General features: G+C 59.0%; 2 protein-coding genes across 2 annotated transcripts in view; both read right to left on the bottom strand.

Moving 5' to 3' along the window:
• Positions 1 to 1,959, bottom strand: part of BOP1 (BOP1 ribosomal biogenesis factor) — an 80,837-nt gene extending 78,878 nt beyond the window's left edge. The window contains exon 1 of the mRNA XM_062505048.1: positions 1,740 to 1,959. Coding sequence (XP_062361032.1) covers positions 1,740 to 1,748 — 9 coding nt within the window. The 5' untranslated portion in view covers positions 1,749 to 1,959. The remainder of the gene's footprint in view (positions 1 to 1,739) is intronic.
• Positions 1,960 to 3,367: 1,408 nt separating this feature from the next.
• Positions 3,368 to 16,796, bottom strand: part of LOC134058063 (tonsoku-like protein) — a 14,532-nt gene continuing 1,103 nt past the window's right edge. The window contains exons 2-6 of the mRNA XM_062515141.1: positions 9,710 to 9,958; positions 8,324 to 8,508; positions 6,509 to 6,582; positions 4,157 to 4,290; positions 3,368 to 3,995 (exon numbers count right to left, since the gene is read on the bottom strand). Coding sequence (XP_062371125.1) covers positions 3,895 to 3,995; positions 4,157 to 4,290; positions 6,509 to 6,582; positions 8,324 to 8,508; positions 9,710 to 9,958 — 743 coding nt within the window. The 3' untranslated portion in view covers positions 3,368 to 3,894. The remainder of the gene's footprint in view (positions 3,996 to 4,156; positions 4,291 to 6,508; positions 6,583 to 8,323; positions 8,509 to 9,709; positions 9,959 to 16,796) is intronic.

Here is a 16,796-nt window from a genome sequence, read left to right as displayed (position 1 = left end):
CACAGGGACCAGTCCAGACCCTCCCCAAATTGACAAATTCCCCCTCAGGACAAGGCCAGATCCCCCCATCATGGAGACCAGGGCAGAGCCCCCCAATTATGGGGTCCCCCATTAATGGGATAGCAGTGATCTCCTCCTCAGGATCCCAAATCCCCCCTCGGGACCCCAAATCCCCCCTCAGGATCCCCAATTCCCCTCAGGACCCCAAATTCCCCTCAGGACCCCAAATCCCCTCTCAGGATCCCAAATTCCCCCTCAGGATCCCAAATCCCCTCTCACTGCTGAGTTCCCCCCTCAGACCCTCCCCAATTTCGGGGTTCTCCCTCACGGGGGACTCTTCCCAAATTCCGCCTCAGGACAAGGCCGGAGCCCCCTCACCGGGACAGGGCCGGGTTTCCCCCTCAGGACCCCAAATCCCGCCTCAGGATCCCAAATCCCCCCTCAGGATCCCAAATCCCGCCTCAGGATCCCAAATTCCCCTCAGGACCCCAAATCCCCCCTCAGGATCCCAAATCCCCCCTCAGGATCCCAAATCCCCCCTCAGGACCCCAAATTCCCTCTCAGGATCCCAAATTCCCCTCAGGACCCCAAATCCCCCCTCAGGATCCCAAATCCCCCCTCAGGATCCCAAATCCCCCCTCGGGACCCCAAATTCCCTCTCAGGATCCCAAATTCCCCTCAGGACCCCAAATCCCCCCTCAGGATCCCAAATCCCCCCTCAGTGCCGGGTTCCTCCTCACGGACTCCGCCATTCCCGGGTCTCTGTCACGGAGACCAGCCCAGATTCTCCCCAAATTGAGAAAATCCCCCTCAGGACGATGCTGGATCCTCCCTAATTGTGGGGCTCCCCCACACGGGGATCAGCCCAGACTCTCCCCAAAATGCCAAATTCCCCTCATGGAGACCAGGCTGGAGCCCCCCAGTTATGGGGTCTGCCATTACCGGGATAGGAGCGGGCTGCTCTTCAGGAGTCCAAATCCCCCTCAGGATCCCAAATCCCCATCGGGACCCCAAATCCCCCCAAATCCCCCTCAGGATCCCAAATCCCCATCGGGACCCCAAATCCCTCCAAATTCCCCTCAGGATACCAAATCCCCCCTCAGGAGCCCAAATCCCCTCTCAGGATCCCAAATCCCCCCTCAGGACCCCAAATTCCCCTCAGGACCCCAAATCCCCTCTCAGGATCCCAAATTCCCCCTCAGGATCCCAAATCCCCTCTCACTGCTGAGTTCCCCCCTCAGACCCTCCCCAATTTCGGGGTTCTCCCTCACGGGGGACTCTTCCCAAATTCCGCCTCAGGACAAGGCCGGAGCCCCCTCACCGGGACAGGGCCGGGTTCCCCCCTCCCGATCCCAAATCCCCCCTCACTGTTGGGTTTCTCCATCACGGAGACGAGGGTGGACCCCGCCACTCCCGGACCCCTCCACTCCCGGGTCCATCCTCACGGAGACCAGCCCAGACTGTCCCCAAATTGACAACCCCCCCTCAGGACAAGGCCGGAGCCCCCCGGTTATGGGGTGTCCCCTCACAGGGACAGGGCCGGGTTCCCTCCTCAGGAGCCCAAACTCCCCTCACTGCCGTGTTCCCCCTCACGGACACCAGGCCGGACCCCTCCCCGCCATTTCCCGCTCCCCACACACCGGGACCAGGCCACCCCTCCCCAACTCTCCCCGTTGCCATGACAACCCCGTGAGCGTCCCCCCCTCTCCCCGTCTCCCCCTCCCCGGTCGCCCCCGGACCTGCTCCATGGTGGCGGCTCCGCGTGCGCCGCCGAACACGTGGGCGCGGGTCAGAGGCACGGCCACGCCCCCGCCAGCCGCGCTTCCGCCTTCCCTCGGCTCCGCGCCGCTCCCGAGGGAGGGGATCGAGCTCCTGGGCGGGGCGGGATAACGGGAAGGAGAGAAGATAACGGGAAAAGATAACGGGAGAGAAAACGGGAGAGGAGCGGCAGCGCGGGAAAATGTGACAGCGGAGTGCGCGTGCGCGGGCCCTGCGGCGCCGCGCACTCTGCGCATGCGCGCAACGGCAGCCGCGCCAAATCCGGACCGGCGGGGAAGGGGCGTGGTTTAACGGGAGGGGCGTGGTCATCGGGGAAAATGGGCGTGTCTTAAAAGGGAGGGGCGTGGTCATTTTATTGGGAGACCCCAGCTCAAGCATTGGCGGCAACGACAAAGGGGCGTGGCCTAAAATGAAAGGGGTGTGGCTGAGTTACAGGGGCGTGTCCTCGTGTGAGGAGGCGTGGCCTGGTGACACCCACGGGCAGTGGGCGTGGTTTATCCCCAGCTCTGCTCTGTTGTGGCCCCGCCCCTCCACCCTGCGGACAGTGGGCGTGGTCACCTCCCAGAAGGGATTAATTAGAGATAAGAGGTGGGCGTGGCCACTCACAGAGGGGCAGGATGCCCTTATCAGATAGAGGAGGTGGGCGTGGCCACTCACAGAGGTGCAGAATGCCCTTATCAGATAGAGGCGGTGGGCGTGGCCATCTCACAGAGGGGCAGAATGCCCTTATCAGATAGAGGAGGTGGGCGTGGCCATCTCACAGAGGCACCACGCCCTTATCAGATCGAGGCGGTGGGCGTGGCCTGCAGGAAGCTCCTACACCCAGGCCCTCATCAGGCACCGTGGAGGGGGCGTGTCCTCAACCAAAGCCACGCCCCTCCTGTATTTGTGGGTGCGGCCACAATTTAAAGGGATATCCCCAAAGCCCAGCCCTACAGCTATAGCAGAGTGGGCGTAGCTTTCGCTTTAAGAGGGCGTGGCCTTTAAATTAAACCCCACCCCTTTACCCAAACCAGTCCAAACCAGTCCAAACCAGTCCAAACCAGTTCCCCAGAGAGAGAGAGAGACAAATCTGGGATTTTCTTTATCCAAACTGGGATTTGTTGGACCAAACTGGGAATCTCCCAGTCCAAATCATTCCAAACCAGTTCAAACCAATCCAGACCAGTTCAAACCAGTGCAAACCACTTCAGACCAGTCCAAACCAGTCCAGACCAGTTGAAACCACTTCCTCAGAGAGAGAGAGAGACAAATCCTGGGATTTTCTTGATTTAGACGGGGATTTATTAGATCAAACTGGGAGCCTCCCAGTCCAGACCACCCCAAACCAGTCCAGACCGGTCCAAACCAGTCCAGACCAGTCCAAACCAGTTCCTCAGAGAGAGAGAGACACAAATCCCGGATTTTCCACATCAAACTGGGATTTATTGGATCCGACTGGGAACCTCCCACTCCAAACCAGTCCGGACCAGTCCAAACCAGTCCAGACCAGTCCAAACCAGTCCAAATCAATCCAGACCAGTCCAAACCAGTTCCAATCAATCCAAACCAGTTCAAACCAGTACCTCAGAGAGAGGGACACAATTCCTGGATTTTCCACATCAAACTGGGATTTATTGGATCCGACTGGGAACCTCCCACTCCAAACCAGTCCAGACCGGTCCAAACCAGTCCTGACCAGTCCAAACCAGTCCAGACCAGTCCAGATCAGTTCAAATCAATCCAAACCAGTTCAAACCAGTTCCTCAGAGAGAGAGAGATACAAATCCCGGATTTTCCACATCAAACTGGGATTTATTGGATCCAACTGGGAACCTCCCACTCCAAACCAGTCCGGACCAGTCCAAACCAGTCCGGACCAGTCCAAATCAATCCAGACCAGCCCAAACCAGTCCAGACCAGTCCAAACCAGTTCAAACCAGTACCTCAGAGAGAGGGACACAATTCCTGGATTTTCCACGTCAAACTGGGATTTATTGGATCCAACTGGGAACCTCCCACTCCAAACCAGTCCAGACCGGTCCAAACCAGTCCAGACCAGTCCAAACCAGTCTGGACCAGTCCAAACCGGTCTGGACCAGTCCAAACCAGTCCAGACCAGTCCAAACCAGTTCCTCAGGGTCCCTTCAGGAATTTCCTTCCCGGCAGCCGCAGATCCCGAATTTTCCCTCGGCTCCGGCTCAGGGCGTCTCCATCCAGGTCCCGGATGCCGCATCCTGAGGGAATTCCGGGAATTTCCGGAATTTTGGGAATTCCAGGAACGCCCGGAGTTCGCAGCGATGACGTCATCGAGTTTTCCCACAATTCCCGGCTTTGTTCCAAAATTCCCGATTTTCCCCCCCCCCCCCCCGCCAGAATTCCCGGATTTTTTTCTCACCTGTCAGGTTCAGCAACTCCAGGCCCCGTTCCCGTTTTTCCAGAGCTTCCAGAATATTCCGGAATGTTTCGGATCCGAGGCCGGGATTGCCCGAGAGCTCCAAGGAAACCAGGGAGGGGCAGTGGGGGAGGGACCTGGAAAAATCCCCAAAATTCCCATTTTTTTTCCCAAAAAAATTCCCTGTTTTTCCCAAAAAAAAAAAAAAAAAAATCTCATTTTTTTTCCCCATAAAATTCCCAATTTTTTATCCCAAAATCGCAATTTTCCCAAAATTTCCCATTTTCTCCCCAAAAAATTCCCATTATTCCTCTAAAAATTCCCATTTTTTTCTGAAAAAAAATCCCCATTTTTTAAAAAAATTCCCATTTTCCCAAAAATTCCCATTTTTTCACCTCAAAATTCCCATTTTTGCCCCCAAAATTCCCATTTTTCCCCAAAATTCCCAGGATTTTTTCCCCAAAATTTCCCATTTTTCCCCAAAAAATTCCCATTATTCCCCTAAAAATTTCCAATTTTTTCTGAAAAAAAATCCCCATTTTTAAAAAAAATTCCCATTTGCCCAAAAATTCCCATTTTTTCACCTCAAAAATTCCCATTTTTTTCCCCCAAAATTCCCAGGATTTTTTTCCCAAAATTCCCATTTTTCCCCAAAATTTTTCCATTTTTTCCCCAAAATTTCCCATTTTCTCCCCAAAAAATTCCCATTATTCCTCTAAAAATTCCGATTTTTTTCTGAAAAAAATCCCCATTTTTAAAAAATTCCCATTTGCCCAAAAATTTCCATTTTTTCACCTCAAAATTCCCATTTTTTTCCCCCAAAATTCCCATTTTTCCCCTAAAAATTCCCATTTTTTTCTGAAAAAAATCCCCATTTTTTAAAAAAATTCCCGTTTTCCCAAAAATTCCCATTTTTTCACCTCAAAATTCCCATTTTTGCCCCCAAAATTCCCATTTTTCCCCAAAATTCCCAGGATTTTTTCCCCAAAATTTCCCATTTTTCCCCAAAAAATTCCCATTATTCCTCTTAAAATTTCCAATTTTTTTTGAAAAAAAATCCCCATTTTTAAAAAAAATTCCCATTTGCCCAAAAATTCCCATTTTTTCACCTCAAAAATTCCCATTTTTTCCCCCAAAATTCCCATGATTTTTTTCCCAAAATTCCCATTTTTCCCCAAAATTTTTCCATTTTTTTCCCCAAAATTTCCCATTTCCTCCCCAAAAAATTCCCATTAATCCCCTGAAAATTCCCATTTTTTTCTGAAAAAAATCTCCATTTTTAAAAAAAATTCCCATTTTCCCAAAAATTCCCATTTTTTCACCTCAAAAATTCCCATTTTTTCCCCCAAAATTCCCATTTTTTCCCCCCAAAATTCCCATTTTTCCTCTAAAAATTCCCATTTTTTTCTGAAAAAAATCCCCATTTTTTAAAATCCCCATTTTCCCAAAAATTCCCATTTTTTCCCCTAAAATTCCCATGATTTTTTTCACAAAATTCCCCTTTTTTCCCCAAAATTTTTCCATTTTTTCCCCAAAATTTCCCATTTTCTCCCCAAAAAATTCCCATTAATCCCCTGAAAATTCCCATTTTTTTCTGAAAAAAAATCCCCATTTTTAAAAAAAATTCCCATTTTCCCAAAAATTCCTATTTTTTCACCTCAAAATTTCCAATTTTTTCCCCCAAAATTCCCATTTTTTTCCCCCAAAATTCCCATTTTTCCCCTAAAAATTCCCATTTTTTTCTGAAAAAAATCCCCATTTTTTAAAATCCCCATTTTCCCAAAAATTCCCATTTTTTCACCTCAAAATTCCCATTTTTGCCCCCAAAATTCCCAAGACTTTTTCCCCCAAAATTCCCATTTTTCCCCAAAATTCCCAGGATTTTTTCCCCAAAATTTCCCATTTTTCCCCAAAAAATTCCCATTATTCCCCTAAAAATTTCCATTTTTTTCTGAAAAAAAATCCCCGTTTTTAAAAAAAATTCCCATTTGCCCAAAAATTCCCATTTTTTCACCTCAAAAATTCCCATTTTTTCACCTCAAAAATTCCCATTTTTTTCCCCCAAAATTTACAGGATTTTTCCCCAAAATTTCCCATTTTCTCCCAAAAAAAATTCCCATTTTTTTCTGAAAAAAATCCCCATTTTTTCCCCACAAAAATTCCTATTTTTCTCTGAAATTGCAATTTTTTTTTTCCCCCCCAAATGTCCCCAAAGTGTCCTAAAATGGCCCCAAAATGTCCCCAAGCGTCCCCAAGGATGGCCCCAGGAATGTCCCCAGGTGTCCCCAAGGATGTCCCCAAATGTCCCCAAATGTCCCCAAGGATGTCCCCAGGTGTCCCCAGGTGTCCCCAGACCGTGCCAGCTCCTCGATGTCCTGGTCCCTCAGGTGGTTCCCAGCCAGTGACAGGTGACACAGGGCGCAGTCGGCCTGAGGGTGACAGCGACGGTGGCACCGCGGTGTCCCCAACATCCCCAAAGTGACACCAAAGTGTCCCCAACGTCCCCAAAGTGTCCCCAGTGTCCCCAAAGTGTCCCCAGTGTCCCCACAGCTGCTCCAAGCACCAGGCCAGCTCACCCCAGTGTCCCTCATTGTCCCCGTTGTCCCCAAAGTGTCCCCAAAGCGTCTCCATTGTCCCTCAATGCCCCACACCTGCTCCAGGTATTGCGCCAGCTCCCCCCCGATGTCCCCAACGTCCCCAATCCCCCCAATGTCCCCAATGTCCCCAACGTCCCCACCATGCCAAATGTCCCCAATCCCCCCGATGTCCCCAATGTCCCCTGATGTCCCCAATCCCCCCAATGTCCCCAATCCCCCCGATGTCCCCAACGTCTCCACCATCCCAAATGTCCCCGATGTCCCCAATGTCCCCAATCCCCCCGATGTCCCCAATCCCCCCAATCCCCCCAATGTCCCCAATCCCCGCAATGTCCCCCCAATGTCCCCAATCCCTGCAATGTCCCCCCAATGTCCCCAATCCCCCCGATGTCCCCAATCCCCCCCGATGTCCCCAATCCCCCCCGATGTCCCCAATGTCCCCAATCCCCCCCGATGTCCCCAATGTCCCCAATCCCCTCGATGTCCCCAATCCCCTCAATCCCCCCAATGTCCCCAATCCCCCCTGATGTCCCCAATCCCCCCGATGTCCCCAATGTCCCCAATCCCCCCAATCCCCCCAGTGTCCCCAATCCCCCCGATGTCCCCAATGTCCCCAATCCCCCCGATGTCCCCAATCCCCCCTGATGTCCCCAATCCCCCTGATGTCCCCAATGTCCCCAATCCCCCCGATGTCCCCAATCCCCCCCAATGTCCCCAATCCCCCCAATCCCCCCGATGTCCCCAATCCCCCCAATCCCCCCAATGTCCCCAATCCCCCCTGATGTCCCCAATCCCCCCGATGTCCCCAATGTCCCCAATCCCCCCAATCCCCCCAGTGTCCCCAATCCCCCCGATGTCCCCAATGTCCCCAATCCCCCCGATGTCCCCAATCCCCCCTGATGTCCCCAATCCCCCTGATGTCCCCAATGTCCCCAATCCCCCCGATGTCCCCAATCCCCCCCAATGTCCCCAATCCCCCCAATCCCCCCGATGTCCCCAATCCCCCCAATCCCCCCAATGTCCCCAATCCCCCCAATCCCCCCGATGTCCCCAATCCCCCCAATCCCCCCAATGTCCCCAATCCCCCCAATGTCCCCAATCCCCCCAGTGTCCCCAACGTCCCCAATCCCCCCAATGTCCCCAATCCCCCCTGATGTCCCCAATCCCCCCGATGTCCCCAATGTCCCCAATCCCCCCAATCCCCCCAGTGTCCCCAATCCCCCCGATGTCCCCAATGTCCCCAATCCCCCCGATGTCCCCAATCCCCCCTGATGTCCCCAATCCCCCTGATGTCCCCAATGTCCCCAATCCCCCCGATGTCCCCAATCCCCCCCAATGTCCCCAATCCCCCCAATCCCCCCGATGTCCCCAATCCCCCCAATCCCCCCAATGTCCCCAATCCCCCCAATCCCCCCGATGTCCCCAATCCCCCCAATCCCCCCAATGTCCCCAATCCCCCCAATGTCCCCAATCCCCCCAGTGTCCCCAACGTCCCCAATCCCCCCGATGTCCCCAATCCCCCCCGATGTCCCCAATCCCCCCAATCCCCCCGATGTCCCCGATGTCCCCTCACCTGCTGCAGGTACCGGGCCAGCTCCGTCCCGACGCCGTCCCCTCCGCCGTCCCCTCGGCGCCCCAGGACCGAGGCCAGCTCGAGGCTGCGGAGGCCGCGGGCCGGGAGGGCTCGGAGGAGCTGCCGCAGCCCGGCCGCGCCCAGGGCGTTGTAGGACAGGGCCAGCGAGCGCAGGGGGGTCCCCTCTGCCTTCCCAAAAAACCCCCCGAGGGTCCCCATTTCAGGAAAAACCCCCACAGGAAAATCCCCCTCCTTTCCACCCAAAATTCCCGTTTCTTCTCCGCAAAAAAAATCACAATTCACCCCCAAAATTCCCATTTTTTTCCACCAAAATTCCCATCTTTTCGTCCCCAAATCCCCATTTTTCCCCCTCCAAATCCCCATTTTTTTTTCCCAAATCCCCATTTCTTTCCTCCCCAAATCCCCATTTCTTCCCCCCCCCCCAAATCCCCATTTTTTTCCCCCCCCAGTCCCACCCGGGATGGGGAAGGGATGGCTCAGAGCACTGAGTGACCACTCCAAAAATTCCCCATTCCCCCCCCCAAAATCCCAATTTCTTTTCCCTAAATCCCCATTTCATTTCTCCCCCAAATCCCCATTTCTTTTCTTAAATCCCCATTTTTTATCCCCAAATCCCCGTTTCTTTTCTCCCCATTCCCCATTTTTGCCCCCCAAATCCCCATTTCTTTCTGCCCCAATCCCCATTTTTGCCCCCCATCCCCATTTCCCCCCCAATCCCCATTTCATTTCCCCCTCCCCATTCCCGATTCTCTCTCTCCCCCATTCCCGTTTCTCCCCCATTCCCCATTTCCTTTCTCCCCCCTTCCCGTTTCTTTTCCCCCCAATCCCCATTTTCCCCCCAGTCCCCATTTTTCCCTCCCCATTCCCCGTTTCTTCTCTGCCCCCCATTCCCATTTCTTTCCCCCCCAAATCCCCATTTCATTTTCTCCTCCCCATTCCCGTTTCTTTTCTCCCCCCCATTCCCGTTTCTCTCTCTCCCCCCCATTCCCGTTTCTCTCTCCCCCCCATTCCCATTTTTTCCCCCTCCCCAAATCCCCATTTCATTTTCTCCTCCCCATTCCCGTTTCTTTTCTCCCCCCCATTCCCGTTTTTCTCTCTCCCCCCCCATTCCCGTTTCTCTCTCTCCCCCCCATTCCCGTTTCTCTCTCCCCCCCATTCCCATTTTTTCCCCCTCCCCAAATCCCCATTTCATTTTCCCCTCCCCATTCCCGTTTCTTTTCTCCCCCCCATTCCCGTTTCTCTCTCCCCCCCATTCCCATTTTTTTCCCCCTCCCCAAATCCCCATTTCATTTTCCCCTCCCCATTCCCGTTTCTTTTCTCCCCCATTCCCGTTTTTCTCTCTTTCTCCCCTCCCCTCAGTCTCACCGGGGACGGGGAAGGGCCGGCGGAGGCCGCAGCCGCGGAGCCCGAGGCGCCGCAGGGCCGGGCAGAGGGGCAGGAGCCGGGCCAGGGCTCGGGGCCCGCGGTCCCGCAGGGGGTTCAGGCTGAGCTCCAGCTCCTGCAGCGCCTGCGCAGACAGAGAGGGCCCAGTGAGGGAACGCCCAGCGAGGGCCCAGTGAGGGCCCAGTGAGGGAACGCCCAGCGAGGGCCCAGTGAGGGCCCAGTGAGGGAGCGCTCAGTGAGGGAGCGGTGAGGGAGCGCTCAGTGAGGGAACGCTCAGTGAGGGAACGCTCAGTGAGGGAGCACTCAGTGAGGGAGCACTCAGTGAGGGCCCAGTGAGGGCCCAGTGAGGGAACGCCCAGAGAGGGCCCAGTGAGGGAACGCCCAGCGAGGGCCCAGTGAGGGCCCAGTGAGGGCCCAGTGAGGGAGCGCTCAGTGAGGGAGCGGTGAGGGAGCGCTCAGTGAGGGAACGCTCAGTGAGGGAACGCTCAGTGAGGGAGCACTCAGTGAGGGAGCACTCAGTGAGGGCCCAGTGAGGGCCCAGTGAGGGAACGCCCAGCGAGGGGCCCAGTGAGGGCCCAGTGAGGGCCCAGTGAGGGAACGCCCAGCGAGGGCCCAGTGAGGGCCCAGTGAGGGAACGCCCAGCGAGGGCCCAGTGAGGGCCCAGTGAGGGCCCAGTGAGGGAACGCCCAGCGAGGGCCCAGTGAGGGCCCAGTGAGGGAACGCCCAGCGAGGGCCCAGTGAGGGCCCAGTGAGGGAACGCCCAGTGAGGGCCCAGTGAGGGCCCAGTGAGGGCCCAGTGAGGGAGCGCTCAGTGAGGGAGCGGTGAGGGAGCGCTCAGTGAGGGAACGCTCAGTGAGGGAACGCTCAGTGAGGGAGCACTCAGTGAGGGAGCACTCAGTGAGGGCCCAGTGAGGGAGCGCTCAGCGAGGGCCCAGTGAGGGCCCAGTGAGGGAGCGCTCAGCGAGGGCCCAGTGAGGGCCCAGTGAGGGAACGCCCAGCGAGGGCCCAGTGAGGGCCCAGTGAGGGCCCAGTGAGGGAACGCCCAGCGAGGGCCCAGTGAGGGCCCAGTGAGGGCCCAGTGAGGGAACGCCCAGCGAGGGCCCAGTGAGGGCCCAGTGAGGGAACGCCCAGTGAGGGCCCAGTGAGGGCCCAGTGAGGGCCCAGTGAGGGAGCGCTCAGTGAGGGAGCGGTGAGGGAGCGCTCAGTGAGGGAACGCTCAGTGAGGGAACGCTCAGTGAGGGAGCACTCAGTGAGGGAGCACTCAGTGAGGGCCCAGTGAGGGAGCGCTCAGCGAGGGCCCAGTGAGGGCCCAGTGAGGGAGCGCTCAGCGAGGGCCCAGTGAGGGCCCAGTGAGGGAACGCCCAGCGAGGGCCCAGTGAGGGCCCAGTGAGGGCCCAGTGAGGGAACGCCCAGCGAGGGCCCAGTGAGGGCCCAGTGAGGGAACGCCCAGCGAGGGCCCAGTGAGGGCCCAGTGAGGGCCCAGTGAGGGAACGCCCAGCGAGGGCCCAGTGAGGGCCCAGTGAGGGAACGCCCAGTGAGGGCCCAGTGAGGGCCCAGTGAGGGCCCAGTGAGGGAGCGCTCAGTGAGGGAGCGGTGAGGGAGCGCTCAGTGAGGGAACGCTCAGTGAGGGAACGCTCAGTGAGGGAGCACTCAGTGAGGGAGCACTCAGTGAGGGCCCAGTGAGGGAGCGCTCAGCGAGGGCCCAGTGAGGGCCCAGTGAGGGAGCGCTCAGCGAGGGCCCAGTGAGGGCCCAGTGAGGGAACGCCCAGCGAGGGCCCAGTGAGGGCCCAGTGAGGGCCCAGTGAGGGAACGCCCAGCGAGGGCCCAGTGAGGGCCCAGTGAGGGAACGCCCAGTGAGGGCCCAGTGAGGGCCCAGTGAGGGCCCAGTGAGGGAGCGCTCAGTGAGGGAGCGGTGAGGGAGCGCTCAGTGAGGGAACGCTCAGTGAGGGAACGCTCAGTGAGGGAGCACTCAGTGAGGGAGCACTCAGTGAGGGCCCAGTGAGGGAGCGCTCAGCGAGGGCCCAGTGAGGGCCCAGTGAGGGAGCGCTCAGCGAGGGCCCAGTGAGGGCCCAGTGAGGGAACGCCCAGCGAGGGCCCAGTGAGGGCCCAGTGAGGGCCCAGTGAGGGAACGCCCAGCGAGGGCCCAGTGAGGGCCCAGTGAGGGAACGCCCAGCGAGGGCCCAGTGAGGGCCCAGTGAGGGCCCAGTGAGGGAACGCCCAGCGAGGGCCCAGTGAGGGCCCAGTGAGGGAACGCCCAGTGAGGGCCCAGTGAGGGCCCAGTGAGGGCCCAGTGAGGGAGCGCTCAGTGAGGGAGCGGTGAGGGAGCGCTCAGTGAGGGAACGCTCAGTGAGGGAACGCTCAGTGAGGGAGCACTCAGTGAGGGAGCACTCAGTGAGGGCCCAGTGAGGGAGCGCTCAGCGAGGGCCCAGTGAGGGCCCAGTGAGGGAGCGCTCAGCGAGGGCCCAGTGAGGGCCCAGTGAGGGAACGCCCAGCGAGGGCCCAGTGAGGGCCCAGTGAGGGCCCAGTGAGGGAACGCCCAGCGAGGGCCCAGTGAGGGCCCAGTGAGGGAACGCCCAGTGAGGGCCCAGTGAGGGCCCAGTGAGGGCCCAGTGAGGGAGCGCTCAGTGAGGGAGCGGTGAGGGAGCGCTCAGTGAGGGAACGCTCAGTGAGGGAACGCTCAGTGAGGGAGCACTCAGTGAGGGAGCACTCAGTGAGGGCCCAGTGAGGGAGCGCTCAGCGAGGGCCCAGTGAGGGCCCAGTGAGGGAGCGCTCAGCGAGGGCCCAGTGAGGGCCCAGTGAGGGAACGCCCAGCGAGGGCCCAGTGAGGGCCCAGTGAGGGAACGCCCAGCGAGGGCCCAGTGAGGGCCCAGTGAGGGAACGCCCAGCGAGGGCCCAGTGAGGGCCCAGTGAGGGCCCAGTGAGGGAACGCCCAGCGAGGGCCCAGTGAGGGCCCAGTGAGGGAACGCCCAGTGAGGGCCCAGTGAGGGCCCAGTGAGGGCCCAGTGAGGGAGCGCTCAGTGAGGGAGCGGTGAGGGAGCGCTCAGTGAGGGAACGCTCAGTGAGGGAACGCTCAGTGAGGGAGCACTCAGTGAGGGAGCACTCAGTGAGGGCCCAGTGAGGGAGCGCTCAGCGAGGGCCCAGTGAGGGCCCAGTGAGGGAGCGCTCAGCGAGGGCCCAGTGAGGGCCCAGTGAGGGAACGCCCAGCGAGGGCCCAGTGAGGGCCCAGTGAGGGCCCAGTGAGGGAACGCCCAGCGAGGGCCCAGTGAGGGCCCAGTGAGGGAACGCCCAGTGAGGGCCCAGTGAGGGCCCAGTGAGGGCCCAGTGAGGGAGCGCTCAGTGAGGGAGCGGTGAGGGAGCGCTCAGTGAGGGAACGCTCAGTGAGGGAACGCTCAGTGAGGGAGCACTCAGTGAGGGAGCACTCAGTGAGGGCCCAGTGAGGGAGCGCTCAGCGAGGGCCCAGTGAGGGCCCAGTGAGGGAGCGCTCAGCGAGGGCCCAGTGAGGGCCCAGTGAGGGAACGCCCAGCGAGGGCCCAGTGAGGGCCCAGTGAGGGAACGCCCAGCGAGGGCCCAGTGAGGGCCCAGTGAGGGAACGCCCAGCGAGGGCCCAGTGAGGGCCCAGTGAGGGCCCAGTGAGGGAACGCCCAGCGAGGGCCCAGTGAGGGCCCAGTGAGGGAACGCCCAGTGAGGGCCCAGTGAGGGCCCAGTGAGGGCCCAGTGAGGGAGCGCTCAGTGAGGGAGCGGTGAGGGAGCGCTCAGTGAGGGAACGCTCAGTGAGGGAACGCTCAGTGAGGGAGCACTCAGTGAGGGAGCACTCAGTGAGGGCCCAGTGAGGGAGCGCTCAGCGAGGGCCCAGTGAGGGCCCAGTGAGGGAGCGCTCAGCGAGGGCCCAGTGAGGGCCCAGTGAGGGAACGCCCAGCGAGGGCCCAGTGAGGGCCCAGTGAGGGCCCAGTGAGGGAACGCCCAGCGAGGGCCCAGTGAGGGCCCAGTGAGGGAACGCCCAGTGAGGGCCCAGTGAGGGCCCAGTGAGGGCCCAGTGAGGGAGCGCTCAGTGAGGGAGCGGTGAGGGAGCGCTCAGTGAGGGAACGCTCAGTGAGGGAACGCTCAGTGAGGGAGCACTCAGTGAGGGAGCACTCAGTGAGGCCCAGTGAGGGAGCGCTCAGCGAGGGCCCAGTGAGGGCCCCAGTGAGGGAGCGCTCAGCGAGGGCCCAGTGAGGGCCCAGTGAGGGAACGCCCAGCGAGGGCCCAGTGAGGGCCCAGTGAGGGAACGCCCAGCGAGGGCCCAGTGAGGGCCCAGTGAGGGAACGCCCAGCGAGGGCCCAGTGAGGGCCCAGTGAGGGCCCAGTGAGGGAACGCCCAGCGAGGGCCCAGTGAGGGCCCAGTGAGGGAACGCCCAGTGAGGGCCCAGTGAGGGGCCCAGTGAGGGCCCAGTGAGGGAGCGCTCAGTGAGGGAGCGGTGAGGGAGCGCTCAGTGAGGGGAACGCTCAGTGAGGGAACGCTCAGTGAGGGAGCACTCAGTGAGGGAGCACTCAGTGAGGGCCAGTGAGGGAGCGCTCAGCGAGGGCCCAGTGAGGGCCCAGTGAGGGAGCGCTCAGCGAGGGCCCAGTGAGGGCCCAGTGAGGGAACGCCCAGCGAGGGCCCAGTGAGGGCCCAGTGAGGGCCCAGTGAGGGAACGCCCAGCGAGGGCCCAGTGAGGGCCCAGTGAGGGAACGCCCAGTGAGGGCCCAGTGAGGGCCCAGTGAGGGCCCAGTGAGGGAGCGCTCAGTGAGGGAGCGGTGAGGGAGCGCTCAGTGAGGGAACGCTCAGTGAGGGAACGCTCAGTGAGGGGAGCACTCAGTGAGGGAGCACTCAGTGAGGGCCCAGTGAGGGAGCGCTCAGCGAGGGGCCCAGTGAGGGCCCAGTGAGGGACGCGCTCAGCGAGGGCCCAGTGAGGGCCCAGTGAGGGAACGCCCAGCGAGGGCCCAGTGAGGGCCCCAGTGAGGGAACGCCCAGCGAGGGCCCCAGTGAGGGCCCAGTGAGGGAACGCCCAGCGAGGGCCCAGTGAGGGCCCAGTGAGGGCCCAGTGAGGGAGCGCTCAGTGAGGGAGCGGTGAGGGAGCGCTCAGTGAGGGAACGCTCAGTGAGGGAACGCTCAGTGAGGGAGCACTCAGTGAGGGAGCACTCAGTGAGGGCCCAGTGAGGGAGCGCTCAGCGAGGGCCCCAGTGAGGGCCCAGTGAGGAGCGCTCAGCGAGGGAGCGCTCAGTGAGGGAACGCCCAGAGAGGGCCCAGAGAGGGCCCAGTGAGGGAGCGCTCAGCGAGGGCCCAGTGAGGGCCCAGTGAGGGAGCGCTCAGTGAGGGAACGGTGAGGGAACGCTCAGTGAGGGAACGCTCAGTGAGGGAGCACTCAGTGAGGGAGCACTCAGTGAGGGCCCAGTGAGGGAAGCGCTCAGCGAGGGCCCAGTGAGGGCCCAGTGAGGGAGCGCTCAGCGAGGGAGCGCTCAGTGAGGGGAACGCCCAGAGAGGGCCCAGAGAGGGCCCAGTGAGGGAGCGCTCAGCGAGGGCCCAGTGAGGGCCCAGTGAGGGACGCGCTCAGCGAGGGCCCAGTGAGGGCCCAGTGAGGGCCCAGTGAGGGAGCGCTCAGTGAGGGAACGCCCAGAGAGAGGGCCCAGTGAGGGCCCAGTGAGGGAGCGCTCAGTGATCGGTGAGGGAACGCTCAGTGAGGGAGCGCTCAGTGAGGGAACGCCCAGTGAGGGAACGCTCAGTGAGGGCCCAGTGAGGGGAACGCTCAGTGAGGGAACGCTCAGTGAGGGAACGCCCAGAGACGGGCCCAGTGAGGGCCCAGTGAGGGAGCGCTCAGTGAGTGACCGGTGGAGTGACCACTCAGTGAGGGAGCGCTCAGTGACCGGTGAGGGAGCGCTCAGTGAGGGAGCGCTCAGTGAAGGAGCGCTCAGTGAGGGAGCACTCAGTGACCAGTGAGTGACCGGTGAGTGAGCGCTGAGTGACCACTCAGTGAGGGAGCGCTCAGTGAGGGAGCGCTCAGTGAGGGAGCACTCAGTGAGGGCCCAGTGAGGGAACGCCCAGAGAGGGCCCAGTGAGGGCCCAGTGAGGGAGCGCTCAGCGAGGGAACGCCCAGTGAGGGAGCGCTCAGTGAGGGCCCAGTGAGGGAGCGCTCAGTGAGGGAACGCTCAGTGAGGGAGCGCTCAGTGAGTGACCGGTGAGTGACCACTCAGTGAGGGCCCAGTGAGGGAGCGCTCAGTGAGGGAGCACTCAGTGAGTGACCGGTGAGTGACCACTCAGTGAGGGAAGCGCTCAGTGACCGGTGAGGGACGCGCTCAGTGAGGGAGCGCTCAGTGAAGGAGCGCTCAGTGAGGGAGCACTCAGTGACCAGTGAGTGACCGGTGAGTGAGCGCTGAGTGACCGCTCAGTGAGGGAGCACTCAGTGACCAGTGAGTGACCGGTGAGTGACCACTCAGTGAGGCGAGCGCTCAGTGAGGGAGCACTCAGTGACCAGTGAGTGACCGGTGAGGTGAGCGCTGAGTGACCGCTCAGTGACCGCTCAGTGACCGGTGAGTGAGCGCTCAGTGAGGGAGCGCTCAGTGAGCGCTGAGTGACCGCTCAGTGAGGGAGCGCTGAGGGATGATGTTTTTGGGATTTTTGGGATGATTTTTTGGGAGTTTTTGGATGAATTTTTGGAATTTTTTGGGTGATTTTTGGGGATTTTTTGGATGAATTTTTGGATTTTTTGGATGAATTTTTGGGTTTTTTGGGTGATTTTTGGGGAATTTTTTGGGGTGATTTTTGGGGGATTTTTTAGGGGAATTGTTGGGAGTTTTTGGGTGATTTTTGGGGAATTTTTTGGATGACTTTTTGGGATTTTTTGGATGATTTTTTGGGAGTTTTTGGGTGATTTTTTTGGAATTTTTGGATGAATTTTTGAGATTTTTTTTGGGTGATTTTTGGGGAATTTCTGGATGAATTTTTTGGAATTTTTGGATGATTTTTTGTGATATTTTGGGAATTTTTGGATGAATTTTGAGATTTTTTTGGGTGATTTTTGGGAATTTCTGGATGAATTTTTTGGAATTTTTGGATG

Source organism: Cinclus cinclus, chromosome 1 (assembly GCF_963662255.1).
Source record: "Cinclus cinclus chromosome 1, bCinCin1.1, whole genome shotgun sequence".
In the NCBI taxonomy this organism is placed as follows: Eukaryota; Metazoa; Chordata; class Aves; order Passeriformes; family Cinclidae; genus Cinclus; species Cinclus cinclus.
Note: the sequence above shows the minus strand (reverse complement) of the source record. Positions and strands in the feature narration are given on the sequence as shown.